Source organism: Chlorocebus sabaeus, chromosome 15 (assembly GCF_047675955.1).
Source record: "Chlorocebus sabaeus isolate Y175 chromosome 15, mChlSab1.0.hap1, whole genome shotgun sequence".
Taxonomy (NCBI): Eukaryota; Metazoa; Chordata; class Mammalia; order Primates; family Cercopithecidae; genus Chlorocebus; species Chlorocebus sabaeus.
Window position 1 is genome coordinate 49,935,406 of NC_132918.1, and position 19,338 is coordinate 49,954,743.

Genomic DNA, 19,338 nt, shown 5'->3' on the forward strand with positions numbered 1-19,338 from the left:
CTGGGGTCAGAGCTCAGGATGGGCCATGGGTTCAGCAAATGACAACCAGACCCAGCCAGATGCACACATGTGTCCAGGACAAGGAACATGTTCAACAACTCTCGGGGCAGGAATATGGCCTGGTGAAAGGTCACCAGGTCAGGAGGAAAAGAGAAAGACGTGGGCTCCCCACGCAGCGGCCACCAGTGCTGTTCATGGCTGTTGGGGATACAAGAGGGACATGGCTGGCCTCCTTCTCTAAACGGTCTAGAGTCCCATCAGAAAGACAGGATGGACACCCCAGAACCCTAAAATCATAACTGAGGACGGTCTAGGATTACTGTAGCAGGAAGAGCTGCAGGCAAAACCAGCTTTATTACAAGCTGAGATAAATAATAACGCCATATGAAGTAGCCCCTAACACCGTCCAGGCCTTTGCCATTTACAAAGGGCTTTCACAGGTTTTGCTTTATTTCATCTCCATAACAGCCCTCGTTCTTATTTTTCCCATTTCACCCACAAAGAAATGGAGCCTCAGCAGGCTCAGGGACGTCCCCAAGGACACAGAGTTAGCGAGAGGCCTGCTGCAGAACTGCTGCTGTGTTCTGCACAGTGCCCCTCCCCCCGCAGAGCTCCTGGCCCCTGCTGTCCCCCAGGCCCTCCTCAGCATTCCTGGCATACCTCCTGTCAGTGGCCACCCCCCACCACCCAGGACCTTTGACATTCTCCTAAGGTTTTCTGGTCCTGCAGCCTGACACTCATTGGCCGGTATCTGGGCTAAATCTTTCTCCTACACCCGCCCCCACTTGAACTCGCTCCTTGGGCCCTGGAGCCACTCGGCTGACCACTGGCCCAGAAGAAGGCCCATGGCAGAAACAGAGGCCTGTGCTCTCTCTCTCTGGGACTCCCCAGCCCTCTCCAGTGGCTCTAAAGCAGCCCCATCCGCTAGAATTTTGAGCCGTGGTGGGAATGGTTTACATGGGCTCATCCAGTAGGGCAGCCACCAGCCGTGAGTGTCTGTGGAGCATTCGGATGTGGCTGGCACAACCAAGTAACTAAACATTTAACTTTATTTAATTTGAATGAAACGTCCACATATGGTTAGGGCTAGTGGCTCCCACATTGGATAGGGCAGACGTGGAGCCGCTGTAGCACCACAGTGTAGTGTTTGTCAACCAAAAAATCGAGATGCGTAATCCCTCAATCTCAGAGACTGCAGAATGATGGAGACCACTTGAGGTCATCTTACCCAGTCTCCTCCTTGCAATGGAGAAACTGAGGCACAAAGAGAGGAGCTGACTTACCCGAGGTCACAGAGCTAGTGGGCAAGCTGGAGCCCGCTGGGCCAGGTTTCCTGACTCCCAGACAAGTGCTCTTTCCAGGACCTGTCTGCCTCCTGCCTGTTTTATAATCCCACACCAGACTCTGAGTACATCAATTCAGTTCAGGTTGAGTATGCTTTTTTAACTTTCACATATCTGAACAGTCCACTCTGGCACAACATCTTAAATATCCAAGGAAGGTTGCCCATGTCAGCCAAAAAGGAAATACAAGCCCTCACTTCGCTCCAGGGTGACTTGCCCAGCCTGGCAGTGACAAGTGCCCAGGCCAGCTTGAGCTCCACCATCCCAGGTGACAGAAGGGGAAGCAGAGCTCACCCAAGCAGAGCCCTGCCCTGGTGCTGCCTTCCCAGGATCCAGCCAAGAATATGGAGAGCTTGCAGCATGATGGACAAGGCGGGGGACCTGTCCCAGTGGAAAAGACACTGGTAGTAAGAATTGCTTCTTTCAAATGAGATTGTGTATAACTTTTTAAAAAGTAGTGGAATGACTGGAGTCTGAAGGATGAAAAGACACGCTGGTGTCTCCCTGCTGCTGACCCGAGCCTCACCACCCCCACTCTGCCCTCCACGATCCCCAGCCTTGCCAGCCACAGGCTTGCCTGTTGGTCCCCAGTGACTCACTCTTCTCCTAGATCTTCACATGGCTCCCTCCGCCCCATCATTTAGGTCTCACTCAAATGCCCCTCCTTCAAAGGGGGCCACTGCAGCAGCTGACCTCCCTCCCTTATCATATTCTCCAACTTTGTTCTGTATCTGGATTTTCATAAGCATTTATGAATTTTCATAAGCATTTATTCTTGTTTTTTTCTGTTTCCTCCATGAGAGTAGAAACTGGACCTGACTTGCACACTCCTGCTGCCTGGCTCCCGGCTGAGGGTCAGCACACCACAGGCCCTTCACAAACACCAGTGCAGGGATAGATGACCGGGTGTCACTGCCCTCCCCACGCGGCTCGGCTGATTGATCTAGCAGGACTGCATGGGATTGAGGAAACAGCGATGGCTTCTTTACACTCATATCAAATTAAGTAGCTATGGGCAGGGTGCAATGAATTTCAATTTACTATTAGTAGCTAATTGGAAATTTCTCAGGATTCCCTTCTCCAAAATTTCAGTGAGAAGCTTGTCTATACTCTTTCTGTTTTGTGGGATGCTGTGGGAAGCAGGCACTCTTTCCCTGCCTCTGCTGCCAACCAAATGTGCTTTTCATCCCACTGTGTGGCATCTGAGTGATGCAGCAGCTCATTTAACAAACACGCACAGAACCCACTACATGTCAGGACAAATAGGACAGCCCCCTGCTGTCAGGAGAGGGGCAGCGACTGGGAGGACTTGAGACCGTACTGCACAATCTTGAGGGTGCAGAAGTGGCACCCACGAGAGCACCGCACCTCCAGGAACTGCAGCAGAGGGCCTGACTTTCGGCAGAGTGCTTCCATGCACTGGCGCTTAACCCAGAGGCCCCTCAGGAGGCCCCAGCAAGAAACAGTGAAATGAAGCTGCTTTTTCGAATCAGAGCACCTACCACTGGTACTTAGGTTGCACGGACACATTTTCCCTTTGGAGAGGAAAGCCACTGAATTCTGCTAAACACACCTTTCCTTGGTGGCGGAGTCGACGGAAAGGATCTTCAGGTCCCCCAAGCTTGTTCCAGCCAATACGGAGAGCCTGACCCTTGCTTCTGCCCCGGACCGAGCTCCCCGACCCTGGGAATCTGGAGCATTGCGGCTCCCTCTACCATACCCTGCCCCTAAAGACCTTGCACTCCCCACACTCTCCTTCCGGCCAGGCATTCCAGGCAGCTGACTTCTGGCCAGTGCTGGGACAGATGGCACAAGTCAACTGGGAAGCTTGTGACACACACGTTCCAAGTCCCACTACAAGGGTTTCTGATTTGGGAGGTGAAAGACAGCAGAGATCTGTGTCTTCCACATGCCCTGAAGGATGCTGAGGTCCAGGCACGTATGCTAAGGGCCAAGTTCTTCCACAGCTAAGGAAGCAGCAGCTAGGCCCATCCCAGCCAGAGGGCTGGTAGGAGCCTCTGCCTGCACCTGAGGAGAAGCACCGGGCCCATCAGACACTCACAGGATTTTAAACCAAGATCTGGGAACACAGCATGCCAGCTAGCACATTATTAAAGTTGCCAGGGCCACAGTAAGCCGAAGCCAAGGGGCACCTCAAATTATGAGGGAACAGAAAAGATAGAGGAGAGGTTGGGAGTGGTGGGGAGACCAGGGCAGACGTGCAGTTGATGCAGTGATGGGGTGCCTAAAGGCTTTCTCATTCCTGGACCACCTGCTGCCTCCCACAATCCACATGCAGCCTATACTCACCACGTCCCTGAGGCAATTTGTGAGTTCTGGGCTTCCAAAGGAGGCCCCACTAAACAGCCCACTCCCACTCTTGGCACCTGGCCTGGCCTCTGCATAAGCACTGTGAGTGGCCCTCAGTTGTGACCCCTGGCCCCTCACTCCAGAAGGGTGACCCCTCGCCCTTAAGAGATGAACGGGATCTCCCATGCTCCTCCTTGTGAGGCTCAAACATCAGGCAGAGAGCTGTCCTCTACCCCAGAACATGCCAGAAGCAAACATGCTCTCACCCTGGGACCTCCTCATGAATTGCATTTTGAGGGAGAAACATCAACAAAGAGGGCAAGATCTGGAAGTCAGCTGTGGCTCCCTGGGTTGACTCAGAAGCATCTACTTAAATGACTTCAAAGCTGGGACGATGACAAGGTCTTTGCTGGCAGTTCCAGCCCCCTGCTGCTCACTAGTGAGATCATAGGCGTGGGAGACAGGAGGGATGGGGGACACCAGGTGCCCACTGGGGCTCCCAGCAGGCGGGTCACGAAGCAGAACTCACGGCTCTATTTATAGAAAGCAGCCGCTGTGAAGGATGAAGAACCAGGGAGAGCCTGCACGGCAGTATTTTCCAAGCTCACGCTGTCTTGGCTTAATTTCATCCCAAGCAAATAAATCATTAAGGAGGCACTGAGTCCTGGAAGATCTGACGAAGACGGGCCATTAAGCGGCACAGCCTTTGCTTGAATTATGGAAGGCCTCAGACAAGCAGCCTTATTAGTGTCTGGGCGAGGCCGTAACTCACGCTAACCGCCCCCTTGCCTTAACCAAAGGACGAGACTGGGCAAATCAGCTGGCTCCCGACCCTGTAAATGAAGGCTGCCGCCAGCCTGGCAGGCGGTTGGCTCTCCCCACTCACTTACACCCCACCCCCACCCCGGCAAATTTGCTTCCTCCATTCAATGCTTTCCCAGCACCACCCACTCAGAATCATCAGCAAGTCAGAAGAGTTCAGAGTGAATGCGGTTTGCTGTACTGTATTTAAGGGTATCTAAGCGCTATGATACTGGGGGCTGCCAACCCTGGCTTCAGCAAACTCTTGTTAAGCACAGTCAATCCAAGGCCTGGGACCACCTACAAAACCACTGAAGACTCAAAGTGATCCTGAGTAGCACAGAGGTTACAGGTGTGGGCGCTGGAGTAGGCCCGGACTCAAGTTCGGGACAGATACCTCCCAAGCAAGTGCTGGCTCTTCATCTCCCTCAGGCCCAATATCCACACGTGCAGACTGTGATAGCCGCACTTCTCCTCACCCATGGATTAAATGAGCTACCCCGCATAGGGTGCTGATGAGCCTTTGTGTGGGGCGGTGGAGTTGGGCAGTGTCTGGCCTTTCGTGAGTGCTCAATCAATGACTGTTTAACAAAGAGCTGTTTCCATTTGCAGTAATCCCTTGCCAAACAAAGTCACCCTCACAGGAACATTCATGGATAAGAGTGTGGATTTACTTGTGTACACTGCGTTGGCAACTATAAGAATTTGGGTTCCAGGGCACATACATGGAATCACTTGGTAGCTGGGGAGGGAAGTAAGGCCGGACGTGAAAAGTAGGAAATGCAGAAGGCATAGCTGCCTTGTCAGGAGCAGGGCCAAGGAAGGCCTGAGACTGGCCTGGAGTCAGCCAGGTGGCAAGGATGAGGGCAGAGCCAGGCTCAGCAACCCCAGGCTGAGCTGGCATCAGGGAAGTGGGCCATTTCCAACAAAGAGGGCAATGCAGACCAAGGCACAGAGGAATATGCATTTTATTTTATCTTATTTATTTATTTTTATTGTTTGAGACACAGTTTCATTCTCTTGCCCAGGCTGGAGTGCAGCGGCTTGATCTCGGCTCACTGCAACCTCCACCTTTGGGTTCAAATGATTCTTGTGCCTCAGCCTCCCAAGTAGCTGGGATTACAGGCATGTCCCACCACACCTGGCTATTTTTTTTTTTTTTTTTTTTTTTGCATTTTTAGTAGAGACAGGGTTTCATCATGTTGGCCAGGGTGGTCTCGAACTCCTGACCTCAAGTGATCCGCCTGCCTCGGCCTCCCAAAGTGCTGGGATTACAAGTGTGAGCCACAACGCCTGGCTGGAATATGCATTTTAGCTTGGCTGCCGGATCATTCAGCATGGGGGTAGACGAGTGGATGGTGGGGCATGGGGACAAGCTGTGATTGGGGGCCCTTGCTCTGTGTCACACTCTTCATCAGCATCATCCGGGAGCTTGTTAGAGATGCAGAATCTTGGGCCCGACCCAGTCCTACTAAGTCAGAATCGGCATTTTAATAAGGTCACCAGGTGGCTTGAATGCACACTGAGGTTTGAGCAGCATTGCTGACAACTCTACGGGTAAGTATCATCACTATATCCACTTTACAGGTGAGGATACCGAGGAACTGCAAAGTTAGGAAACGTATGCCCAGGTCACGCAGGTACTAAACAGACAGACCAGTTCTTACCTGGGTATCTGTGACTGGGCTAACCCCCTGGTTGTATGGTCTGAGCGGTGGCCAGGGCAGGGTCTCTGACATGCAGGAGGCACTGAGAAGCCATGGAGGATCTTCATCTGCGTGTGTTGTGGGGAGACGCTGGTCTAAACTCTGCCCAGGCTCCAAGGCCTCCCCTGCGAAAGTCCCTCCGACTCATCAGCGTCATACCCGGCCCTAATCACTCTCCTCTCCTCCTAAGCACCTACATCCTCCCACAGCTGTGTTTTCCAATACAGACTCATAAACGGCACTGAATTCTCACTCCCTTGTTTCTGACGGGGAACATTTTCAAGGGGGATTGGAGGCCTGGGTTTTAGTTCAGGTTCTGCCACTAACTGGCAGGTAACCTTGGGCAAAGCCTCCCAGCTCTCTGGTCCAGTCAGCTCCTACCTATAAAATGTGGGTGTTGCATTGGCTGCCAGATATCATCTCTTCTATCCCTGTGTCTGGGGCCTTGCCTTCACCCTTCTGCCAGGGCCTGAAAAGGTGAGACCCTTTACCTCTTCCCCTCCCCTTTTTCCCAAAGGTCCAATAATGGCCAGCCCACAACTAGACCAAGTCACTATTTTTGCAGAGGTGGACACTGGCCCTCAGGGCTGCCACCTTGGCAGCTCATCTCTGCTGAATGTCTGCCTGCACACAGCTGGTGAAGGTGCTGCTTGTTTGGGTATCCTTGTGAACACATGTCCACCAGGCAAGTCACCACTGGAAGCTGCGGCCTTTTAGAGAACCGCTTGAATAAGACATGCAGCCAGAAACAGTTGAAACCGCTCACAGGGAAGGCTAAACACTCCTAGTTCATTTGCAACAGACTCACAATGGCCTCTGAACCTCAGGTGGCATTTCCATCATGTATCTTAGAAACGAGACCAAGACCATCCAAACCATCACAAATTCCCTCGTGTGAAATCCTTCAGTTTCACGGTGTGGACCAAAATTTAATAACCAGAATTATTTCTATATTTAATAACAGTAATTTTACCAATTTATGAGAGCAGTCATAGTCATAATTAGCCATTTTTAAACCTACCACTTTTTCAGTAGCTATGTTCTAGGCACTAGATCAGTCACTTTCTATATAGTAATCCATGATCCTGACACCTCGTGACAAAGTAAGTTTCTATTTTTCAGATGAGAAAATGAAGGCTTGGGCGTGAAATGACTTGTTCAGGGTCACAGCTAATCAGAAGCCAAGCCAGTGCTGGAAGACCCCTGAACCCTGCGCTTCCCACAAGACCGTGCTGTGGCCCACGGTGATGCTTGTCCTGATAAAGCCTGATTTCAAATGCTGTCACCTGCATTTCAAGCCACCTTTCTGCAAGCCAGACTTCCATGAACCTAATTATGACTATGTTAATGTGAAAACCTCCTTCAAAGAAGGGCCACAGCATCTGATCGAGGCCTTTTCTCAAATGGGAGACTGTTCCCTTCAAACAAAGGGTAGGGGCAGTTTCTGAATGTCAGGATCCTGAATTAACATGCCTGGCCTGTGTGCGGGGACAGATGTGCTGTACACAGGACACAATGAGAGGTGGGAAAGGGGTCACTCAGGGGCCAGGCTTCAAGTGGCGGGGGCAGCTCATAGCCAGCCCCTCTGCTCCAGCCAACTGTGACTCAAGTCCCCCTGTGGCAGAGGAAAGAAAAGCTTATTCAGGTGGTGAGAGGCCAGGACATTAATATGCATTTACTGAGCACGTACTATGTACTCTGTTGCAAGGGCTGCTATAGGGTGGTTGAAAAGGCCAAGATGCAGTGGCCACAGCAAAGAGCCACCACTTTCAGCATTAACAGCAGCAGCAATAACAGAAAAGCAAAACACACACATTATGGGCCTATTCTGTGAAGTAAAGGGCTAGGTGTCTTATGTTGACTATACACTATGTAAGGACCGGCTGAATTAGACACCTCAAATAATCTTAATCCAACAATGTGTCTGAAGCCTCCTTAATATCAAATTAATAAATTTTAAAAAGAGAAAAAATTAATGTGATTCTACTGTATTTTAAACTAGAAACAAAGTCATTCATGAGCCTTCATCAGGTGCGCAAGATGAGCTCAGCACCGCAATCAGAAATTCAGGATACGCATATCAATATTAACCTACTGAGAGCCACGTGCTGGACCATGCTTCATTTCTGCATCACTTCTAATACAGCAACTCTGCAAGGTACATATAATTATTCCCACTGCACAGATGGGAAAACTGAGACTTGGGGATGTTAATTAGCCAGAGGGGGCAGAAAGGAAATTTCAATTGGGATCAAAAGTTTATGTTCAAAGACTGGAAACTGCCTAAATGTCCAAATATGGGGATCTGAATAATTAGATTATAACACAACTATATCATGGCCCCATGCGACTGTTAAGAAAGAATGAAGCAGCTCTGCATTAACTGATATTAGATAACTGCCAAGGTCCATTGAAGGGAGAAAACAAGATATTGGGGAATGTTTTCAGTACGATCTAAAAATTATCTGTCACAAATATCTCTGGAAAGACAAGAAACTGCTAATAGTGGCTGCCAGCAGGAGGGGATGGGGGCCGAGCTACAGAGGAGGGGTTACTTCACCATATACCCTTTGGTACTATTCAAATCTGTTGCCACACGTACAGTTTTCCTTTCAAGAGCAATGTCTTAGTCTGTCTTGTGTCACTATAAAGAAATATCTGAGGCTGGGTAATTTCATGGCACGGCTCTGCTGAGGGTCTCAGGAAGCTTTTACTCATGACGAAAGGCAAAGGGAAAGTAGGTGTGTCACATGATAAGAGAGGGAGGAAGAGAGATGCCAGGCGCTGTCAAACAACCAGCTCTCACACGAACTAATAGTGAGAACTCACTCATTACCATGAGGAGGGCGCCAAGCCATTCATGATAGATCTGCCCCCGTGGCCCAATCACCTCCCACCAACCCTCGCCTCTAACATGGGGGATCTCATTTCAACACAAGATTTGGAAGAAACAAATATCCAAGTGATATCAAGTAAATAGGCACATATGACGTCCCTAATCTTCCCAGTTCACCATGCATGCCTCCTGGGTCTCCATCCCTGCCCTGAGGAACTTCATAACCACTTGGGGAAAGAAGGCCTATGCATGGGTGGAAAAACGAGTGAACCCTGCAGATGTAGGAGAAGTCAGCGCTAAACTCCTGGTGCAGAGACAGAGTCCTCAGCTGAGGCCTGGGGGTGAGCTGGAGTCAGGACAGATTGATAAGGGATGGGGGCAAAGGGGCGACCAGGCCCAGAGGAGCCAAGTCCAGATGTCCCGGACGTTAGGAGGACCAAACTACCCTGTGAGACGCACGGGAGTCTAGTGAGAAGGTCTGGAGTGCAGCTCTGGCAAGGAGATGGTGTCCTTGTAGTCATTGGGAGAGTAAACTCTCTCTGGCCTTCATCAATACCAGAAGCCTTGGCTAGCTGCCAGCCTCCTCTGCTCAGCCATTGAGCCAATAAATACTTGTTGGCAGATCAATTAAACCATCTAGGAAAGACGTCTGGAAATACAGCTTCCTTGGCTCCGCGCAGGGGGAAAGCCCTCTCAGCCAGTTAGGCCCAAGATACCTGCATTTCCACGCTCCACCCTGTGAAAGTCAGCCCTGACACTGGCGTCCACTCTGTGGGGCCGGGCCACGCTTGGCGGTAGGCAGGCTTGGACAGGTTGGCTCAGGCATAGGAGGCAGAGCTGGGTATAAGCACAGCTGTGTCATTTGCTAGCTGTGTGGCCTTGGCAAATTCGTTACCTTTCCAAGACATTTTCCTCATCTACAAAATGGGGCTAACAGTCATATTGCCTCATGGCTTATTGCGATGAAAAGAAAAAAAATATGAGTAAAACCCTAAGCCCAGGGTACAGAACAGAACATGGATGGGAGCCAACAAAAGTGTCATCAATACCCCCAAATCAAAGCTGCCTGGGACCCCAAGGCCGCTTGTCTCTGTCTGAGACTCCCCTCCGCTTCCTGTGTCACTCACACACCACTCACCACCCAGAAACTCCGAGATGTGAGACAGAGCCATTCTGTCAGCCTTCCCGCCGCCAGCATGTGGAGAGAGGAGCTGGGGAGCCATGGAGCAATTCCAGAAAGCAGCCCAGAGCAGATTCCAAAGGCCTGGCCCACCCCAGGGGCCCACACCTCACAGTAGTTGAGACATTTACAATGACATTCCCCTGTTAGTGATCAAGAATGCCTGATCCATGGCCACTGCTGGGGATGCCTTTATACAACAGAACACCCTGCAGAGTTCCATGCTGAGCCAAGAGCTTTGAGGGCTGGAGGTAAAGCCAGTCAGAGGAGGAAAAATGACAGGGACAGCATTTCTGGGACTCGCCCAAACTCACTGCTAAAGGCAAGGACCTGGCCCTGGGCTGCATGGTCACCAGCCAGATGGAGTAGATGCTCCTGCGCATTCTCTCCCTGCCTTGAGGGTAAATGTCTCCACAAGGTGCCCATGTGCGCCTCCATTTGAATCCAGGCTCTCTTAGTTACTCATAGTGTCCCCTTCAGCAATTTACTCAAGCTCTCTGTGCCTCAATCTCTTCATCACACACTGAAAATGATAATATAGACAGTACTAGTGCACAAGAGTCATAACAAAAATTAAATGAATTAAAATTTGCAAAATGGCTGGGTGAGGTGTCTCACGCCTGTAATCCCAGTGCTTTGGGAGGCAGAGGTGGAAGGATTGCTTGAGGCCAGGAATTCAAGACCAGCCTGGGTGACATAGTGAGAGCATTGTCTCTATAAAAAAAATAAAATAAAATAAATTAGCCATTACCTCCTGAGCCAGTTTCATTCATATTTATATATATGCTAGGAGTGGTGGCATATCCTTGTAGTCCCAGCTACTCAGGAGGCTGAGGGGAGGATCATTTGAGCCCAGGAGTGAGAGGTTACAGTGAGCTATGATTGCACCGCTGCACTGCAGCCTGGGTGACAGTGTGAGATTCTGTCTCTAAAAAACAAACAAAACCAAAAAAAGAAAAGAAAAGAAATTGTAAAGTGTTTAGAATACTACCCCCCTTACCCACTTAGACTAAACACTACATAAGTATTAGTTGTTGCTGTTATTGCTATTATTATTATTATTATTTGTGCCCTGGACAACCTGGGACAGCTTCTCCATTTGCCTGGCCTCAGCTCCATGCTTCTCAGTTCACTTAAGTGGCAGGGCCCCCGTGCATCCTGCAGCTCTTTGTAGTTAGCTTTGAGATGCTAAGCCACTTCACTCCACAGTGCAGCAAAACAATTCCACCTGCAGAAGGTTTGACAATGTTATGCATTTGCAATAGGAAATCACACCTCCAGGAGTTCTTGCCCTCAACAAACACATGCTTCCAGAGTTAAATGTAGTGAGCCCTTTCTAAGTCTTGCTTTTACCGTAATAAAAATTCAAAAATTGAGAAAGTGATATCCATTACCTTACTTTCATCATGTCAGAGGAAAAGCCTCTATTAAGGCCATTTTGCTTTAAGCCACAGATGAACCCCAGAGTTTGCCTCAGCTCACCTAGTTAATCAACGCAGGGGCACCAATTGCTATGTGTTTGCTCTGTGCCGGTGAGCTTTATCATCCTCGTCCTTTTTCAAAGGAGAACACTGAGGTTCAGAAAGAGGAAGCAATCGCCAACTGCCATTTGTTGAGTGCTGGGGCCCGGGTCTGGCCCGGCTCTGTGAGGGGCCCCGGGCAGAGTTCTCTCCTATGATCCTGTGGGGAAGCAACTCCAGAGAGCTGGCCTGCCTTTTGCTTCCAAGCATGTCTTTGACTCTGGTCCCTCACACCCCAATCATGTCTGAGTTTGGGGACCTGCCACCATGTCCACAACCGACGTTAACTCAGAATCCTTTCCATCCACAGAATCCACCTTGGGTCACCTTCCCTGCTCAGGGACTCCCTAGAGCCAAAGTAGTCCCAAACCCGGGGATTCATGGTAGACTTCAGCCCAGGACACAGGCTATAGGCATCACATAGTCCCTTCCCCAACTATCCGTGCGAGACTCCACTGCAGCTTCTCCTACGGCCTGCTCTGGAGATTGTCCCAGGCTGGCCATGAATAGACCTTTCAAAACCAGAGAAGCTGAGCTTCCCTTTTCTGCAATCACACTCCTGTCTGAGAGAGAGAACATTACCCCTATCTAGAGAACACACTAGTGCCGTAGCAGATAAGCCAACCCTATCACTGAACGGAAGATGCCCCAGGCTTGCATCCCATGACATCTGGCCTCTCTTGCCTCCTAGATTCAATATTCCAGATTCAGCCAACCTGAAAAATCACTACCAGTAAGGAAGAGGATAGAACACTTCACATTTTAGTTCCACCAAACTTTTTCAACCACCTGAAGGACCCATAAGCTTAAAATACCCCAAACACAACTGCCCTTCCCCACCCAACCTCCCTGAGGTAGGTCCTTGCTCCTGATCCCAACATGCATAGCCCCACGGGCTGGAACCCTGTTAGCACCTTGGCTTTGTACCTGAAAACCAGGCACCCAATAAAACCCAAGTGTGAATTAATAGCCAAGAGGAAGCCTACAGCAGGAGTATAACCGTTGGCTCTGATAGCTCCCACTGGGTGTCAATGTCAGGCCTTAAATCTCAGCTACCATATTATTGGCGCTACCACACAAGAGCTTACAGCAGCAAAAAGGGGACCTGATACTATCCCATTTTACCGATGAGTAAAATGAGTCTTAAGGAGTAAGAGTGACTCACCAAAGACACAAAACCACTGAGCACTTGGAAATAAGTCACATCAGACTCCAGAGCCTTGGTACACCGAGGCCACTCTTCTAGTCCAGTGATTAATTCCAGCAAATAAATTTTCCAATTCCATTAAATAAAGATTGTTTGTTGTTTCTGTTGGTTTTCTCACCACTGGGATTTGCCTGGTCACTATGTCTCAGAAGGTTCCAGACACTTTCCACAAGGCACTGTGATGACTAAATTAGCCCTTCTCAGGGACATAATCATCAGTTCCTAGATTTAACCCATTAAACAGAGAAAATGGAACAACATTTTGCCATTCAATGGCAATTGTAGGCAACGATCATGGAAATAAAATAGGAGCAAGAACGTCGACAATTATACCAGAGCGCTGAGCGTACCAGCCACTTTTCCGTTAGCCTGCCACCCTTGGAAACCATCAAATGTCCCCTTCCTGTGCTACAGTAAATGTAAATTTTGCTTAAGTAAAATCTCGTCCTTGACTTCTTTTCTGGAGAAGTGTTACTCTTTTCTGGGGTGTTACTCTCAGTCCCTCATCTAAAGGGGAGAACATAGGGAAAGAGTGGACTTTGGGGCCATCAGAACTGGGGGAACCCTGATTCTGGCTCTCTGTAGCTCTGCTCTTAAGTTTCCTTATTTCTAAAAGGGGGATCTGCCTCAGGGGCTGGTAATTACATCTCCTATTTAGAATGAATAACTGGAAATTCTAGCTTTCAGCATCGCCTCTGAGAGCTTCATTAGGGGTGTGGCAGGAAGTCTGGACGGGTGCTGGTGGGCTGATGTTGGGGAGTGTGCAAGCCCACAAGTGCCTGGCTCCTGGCCCCTCCGCTGGGATTCAGCTCAGGACAGGCAGCCACGTGTGCCTCGGTCCAGAGGCCACTGTCTTCCTGAGTGACTCCCTCCCGAAACCAATAACCGTCTTTGTTCCTATACTTTTTATCTTGCCGGATGGTTGTGTATATTAAATGAGAGCAAGCTGTAGAATTGTCAGGAGTCAACCCCAGCAGCCTGTGGGATGGTTTGTAGCCTGCAAGGGTATTTTGTTTGCCCATAGAGAGTTTTCAGCAGCTGTCAACTTTAAAAATTGGAATAGTTCACACAATCTAGATTTCTGAGCTCTCTTGGAAAAAGTCACAAGATTCCACAACCCAGGGTTTTCATTCCCATGAGATGACAGTCGGCTGGAGATGACAGGCAGCTGCCCCCCTTAGCAGATGGCCCGTAAGCACTGGAATTGGGATATTCAGCCTCTCGAATACAGTAGGTGGCCAATGAAGGACGGTTGTCATTACTTATTACTTATCAATAACTTGAGTACATGGCATTTAAGTGCAGGGACTGGGGACTTGTCAGTATCCTCCCATTGAGACTAGCTTGGGTCATTTGGTACAACCTTTGTACAGACTAGAAGACTGGTAATTGGCATCAATACTCAAAGCCCCTATTAGGTGCCAGTCACTGTCCTGAGCACTTCACACATGTGATCTTATTTGATCTTCACAGCTGTGAGCTAGATTACTATCACAGTGATGCTTTTGCCCATGGGAGAACTAAGGCACAGCCCCAAATCACCAGACCAGCAAAGGAGAGAGTCAGGATTGAAACCCAGGTCCCGACTATTCCTCCACATTGCAGGATCCTCCCAACGGGCGATGGAGGCGTGGCCTGCCCTGCTTTCCCAGGGCCTGGCACAACTGAAAGCCCTGCCCCCCAGTCCGGCACAACTTACGGTCAAGGCCGTTGATGTAGCGCATGGTGACTTCGCAGTGGCCCCACACGGCACTCACCACCGGGTACAGCTTCTTGCCTTTGAGACCTCGGAAGGCCACCCCCAGGTACTGGCCGTCCACGATGAAGCTGAGTGTGCCTTCATCCATGTCCAGCACCACGAGCAGCGAGTCGGGCAGCGCGAAGGCCTCGTCGGGCCCCAGGAAGGCCGGGTAGGCCACGCCGGGCCGGTTCTTGCCGTCGTGGTAGAGGCGGCTGCGGCCCAGGTCCCAGCCCCACGACTCGGCGTCACTGCCCACCAGCGCCGTGTAGCCCACGGAGTGCAGGGGAGCACGGGCCGTGGCCACACCAACTACAGCGTGGGTGCCGCGCTGCCGAGCTGGCCAGTTGATCTGCCAGGCGTGCAGGCCGCGGGCGTGGCCCACCTTGCCGCGGATGCCGTCGGTGCTCTGGGCCACGGGGTGCCGGTGGAAGGTGAGCCGGTCGTCATCCTTGACGAAGACGTTGAGCGAGCGGTCCTCGGGGTTCCACGCATGCCGCAGCTGCACAGCTAGCCCCGCCGCTGGCATGTCCAACAGCTGGTCCAGCCGCGCCGGCCGCCCGGGCTCTGCACCCCGCAGCTCCCGCTTGGCCGGCCGCAGCGCGGGCTCTCGCACCTCCACCGACTTGAGGCTCCCCGAGAGCTTCTGGCCCATGCTTCACTGCCGGGAGGGGGCCGCTGCAGGCCACCGCTACCTCGTGGGAGCCTCCACTCCCCGTAGCCAGGAATGGGCCACGGGGCTGGGAAGCAGGCTTCTGGACGGTAGACCTCCACAGCCTCTACCGGGCTGTGGCAGGGGCCCAAGCTCCTGGAAGGAAGCAAAGGGCACGGGTTATAGCAGCAGCAGCAGCAGCCAGTTGCCAATCCCTTCATTTATGTCCATGCCTTGGCTGAGCCCTGTGCATGCACAATAATAGTACTAATTCGTACACTCATATCTGGCACTAATCTAGCACTTGCCATATGCCAGTGTTCTAAATGATTTATGTTTATTATTTCGTTTAAACCTTAACACCTCCCTATAAGAGATATACATTATTATTCACCATTTACAGATGAGAACACTGAAGTGCAGAGAGAAGTTAAGTGATTAGCCAAAGTCCCACTGGAAATAGGTGACTGAGCCAAGATTCAAACCAAGGTCATCTGGCTTCAGGATCTCTGTTCCAGACCTAGAACAGGGAGTCTGACTTTAGAAATAAGGCATGAGCCCAGAGCAGTTGTGACTTGCTCAAGATCAGAGCCTGGATGAGAACCCAGGTGCATTTGATCCCAGGGACAAGCCCTGTACCAAGGCTGCAGAGGCACTCAGCTGCTCAAGACACAGGGCTGTAGGGTGTGGCCCACTGGTTCCCAACCCTGGAGTCCTGGGGAGCCTAAATAACCTCCTAAAATGTAGCCAGGCTTGAGAGGGAAGACACAGAACAAGGGTGCAGCAGGGTCACCAGGGACATGGACATCAGGCAGTGTGGGAAGATGGGGTGAGGGCTCCATGGGAAGGTGAATGGAGGTAAATAGAGGTGAGGAGGAAGGATAAGGGAGCCGGTGTCCAGGCTCTGTAGCCAGACAGAACTGCATCCAAATCCCTCTCTCCATCTCTTACTGTGGGTCCACAGGAAAGCCTCCTAGCCTCTTGGATACTCCAGATTCCTTGCCAGTAAAATGAGGATAAAACACCTCCCTCTGGTGATGGGGGAACTTAAGAGACCATAATATAAAGGGTCCTGGAACTCGGCCAACAGGTTTTCCTCTCTGGCTCTGTTTTCTGGGCATCCCATGTGGATCCCCTCCTTTTGGATGGGTGAGCTCTTTCTTCAGCCATGTAAACACCATTAACAGCATTGACCCCAGATTGCCTTCCCTGAGGCAGGATCCTGGTTTTCATGGAAAAGGAATTGGCCACCATTACCAGGAAACCAGCCAGAACCTAAGGAGCTTGGACTACTTGGACGGGCCCTGGGTATGGGGAGAGATGGAGAGCCAAGCCCTGTCCAGAGCAGAGGCATGTGCCCTCCCCTCCCTGGCCTGAGAGCTGCTGGGCCCAGAACAACTTCTCCTGAGTCAGATGAGGAGATGGATGGGTGTTTTTCATGCCCTGCCTTCCCCGGCCTCAAACTCCCACCCAGACAGTGGTGCACCCCTAGCCAAAGTCCAGGTAGGGAAGGAAAGAACTCTGCTGCCACATAGCACAGACAAGTATCCTGTGGGTTTTTCACCATTCCATTTTATTCTTAACTCTCATATTCTTTCCTTTCTATTGTCAGATCCCAGCTTCAGCAGATGTTGACCCTATTCTGAGAGCTCTGGCTAATGTTCAATCTGAGGGAATACCAGAACACATAACAATTTGCAACACTAGACAGTTTTAAGATAGCAGAATAAAGTTACTCCTTTTCATATCTGAAATCACCCAAAATCAAGGAGAAAAAAAGAAATGCAAACTCCTTCTTCAGCAAACTAGAACACATTTGTAACCTGAACCACAACTTATAAGGAAAGGCTGCCAAAAACAGGCAAGGGCTGCCAAAAGCAGTGAAGATAAAAAATACTGTGAGAAAACACCTAGAGAAGACACCTGTGGTGGCAGATCTCAAACCTGGCAGAGCCACCAGGAGCTGGCATTCCCTGAAGGAAAAAACTAATGATCCTTTATCAGAAACAATGGGAACAGGGCCTGTGGTCTGGTAGTGGGAGCTGCCTCCTACGCCTTGGAGGAAGAGGAGGGCAGGGCCAACAGAGGAAACCACAGACCCGCCATCTTCACAGGAAGCAGTGTGTTGGTGAGGCAGAGTGAGAGGAGGGCTCTGAATTGGGAAAAGCCCACAGCTGCAGAACTCTGCTGACTGAGTAGAAGCAAAGACTAAAGGAAATCACTAAGACAACCCTGTGAACAAAGTTCCTGGGAACCAGGGAGCAATCCTACCCTCTTCCTGGTACCTCCTCCACATGCGTCTCCTGCAAAATGCTGATCCAAGAAGGTTCACCTCTTTCAAAGAGGAACCAGCACAGGATATAGTCAAAGATGCTATAGAAGAAAGAAAGGAATAAACGAAAAGGACAAAACACGGCAAATCAAGCAAACTCACCTGAAAAAAACCTGTCACAAAGCAGATAAAAATGGGAACCAAAGTTGTAAACTAATTTTATAATTGATTATTTCAGAAGGGAGACAACTAGCATGGGCTCAACAAAAGATTAAATCCGTTTTCCCTAGTTATAAAGGTAATCTCCAGAACTAAAAATAAAAATACACATCTTGCAAATATAAACCTTGAACACAATACAAAATAAAACAGACCATGTACTGAAAGATTTTGTTTGAAAGCAAGAGAGGCATAAAAGCATGAAATATGATAGTAAAACTAAGACCAAAATATTAACCATGTCATTAAATGACTGTAGTAAACTGCTAAAAAAAGATTCTAAGACTGGGGAACAACACAAAACCCCCAACCATATGCTACATGTAAGAGACATTCCCCAAAGCAAAGTGATTTAACAATTTTGAAAATAAAGGAAAGGCAAACACATAACAGGGATGTGTGAACTCAAACTAAGCAGGCACTGTAATCTTAATATTAGGCAAGTAAAGTTCATTTCAGGACAAAAGGTTTTAAGTGAGACAAGAACACTTAATAATAATAAAGAATAAGATCCACAGTTGAAGACTGAACTCACCAAATAGCACCAAAATTCAGAGCAAAAGCAAGAGGAAATATAAGGAGGGACCTTAGACAGATACACATCAGAGGCATATAATTTTAATTTCCCTCTTCTAGCTCATGATGGACCAATGGACTAAAATTAAGTAAAGACATAGAAAAACCAAATTACATAATTAATAAGACAGATCTAATTAGTGTATTCATCAAATTCCATACCTTGAAAACAAAGAATGCATGTTCTTTTCAAGTGTTCATGGAACCATCAAAAAAATTTTCTTGCATATTAGGTCACAAATGAAACTTCCAAAAAAGCAAAAATAATACAGTATCTGATAACACAGAAGGAAAACTACAAATTAATCATAAAATTATAGATCACAAGATCCTATCACTTGGGCATTTTAAAAAATTCTTTAAACAACTTGACTCCAACTCAGATCAAAAAGGAAATCCATACAGAAATTGCAGAATATCTGGAATACAACAATAACAAAAAGCATTCTATATACTAGAGCCTGCGGGATGCCTCTACAGCAGTTCTCAGAGGAAATCATGGCTGGTATATTTATGATATTAAATTTTTGAAAATGAATGGAGCATAATAAAATAGGGAAATAATAGAACTAAGCAAAAACTCAAGAGCTGGTTCTACCACAAAAAACCAAACCAATAAAACATATAAACTATTAAAGCTAATCATGTAATGTATCATATTATATTATATTATTATATTACTATTATATTAATCTATCATGTTGATAGTATGTACCCTTGATACGATATAATGAAATAGCACTTTACCTCTATGGGCATCTTCCCCAAAACTCATAACCTCACTCTAATCATGAGAAAAACAAAGGACAAATTCCATTTGGAGGCCATCCACAAAATACCTGACCTAACCAGCAAGGTCGTCAGAACCAAAGTCTGAGAAATCATCATAGTGAAGACGGCCCTAAGGATACCTAACAATTCCACGTAATGTGGTATCCCAGATGGGATCTGGAACAGAAGAAGGATATTAGGAGCCAG

The 19,338-nt window shown here is 49.0% G+C and overlaps 1 protein-coding gene across 1 annotated transcript in view; it reads right to left on the minus strand.

Moving 5' to 3' along the window:
• The window catches only part of SPSB4 (splA/ryanodine receptor domain and SOCS box containing 4), a 72,691-nt gene extending 57,388 nt beyond the window's left edge, over positions 1 to 15,303 (minus strand). Inside the window, exon 1 of the mRNA XM_008008913.3 lies at positions 14,603 to 15,303. Within this exon, the coding sequence (XP_008007104.3) occupies positions 14,603 to 15,296 (694 nt within the window). The 5' untranslated portion in view covers positions 15,297 to 15,303. The remainder of the gene's footprint in view (positions 1 to 14,602) is intronic.
• Positions 15,304 to 19,338: the final 4,035 nt, after the last annotated feature.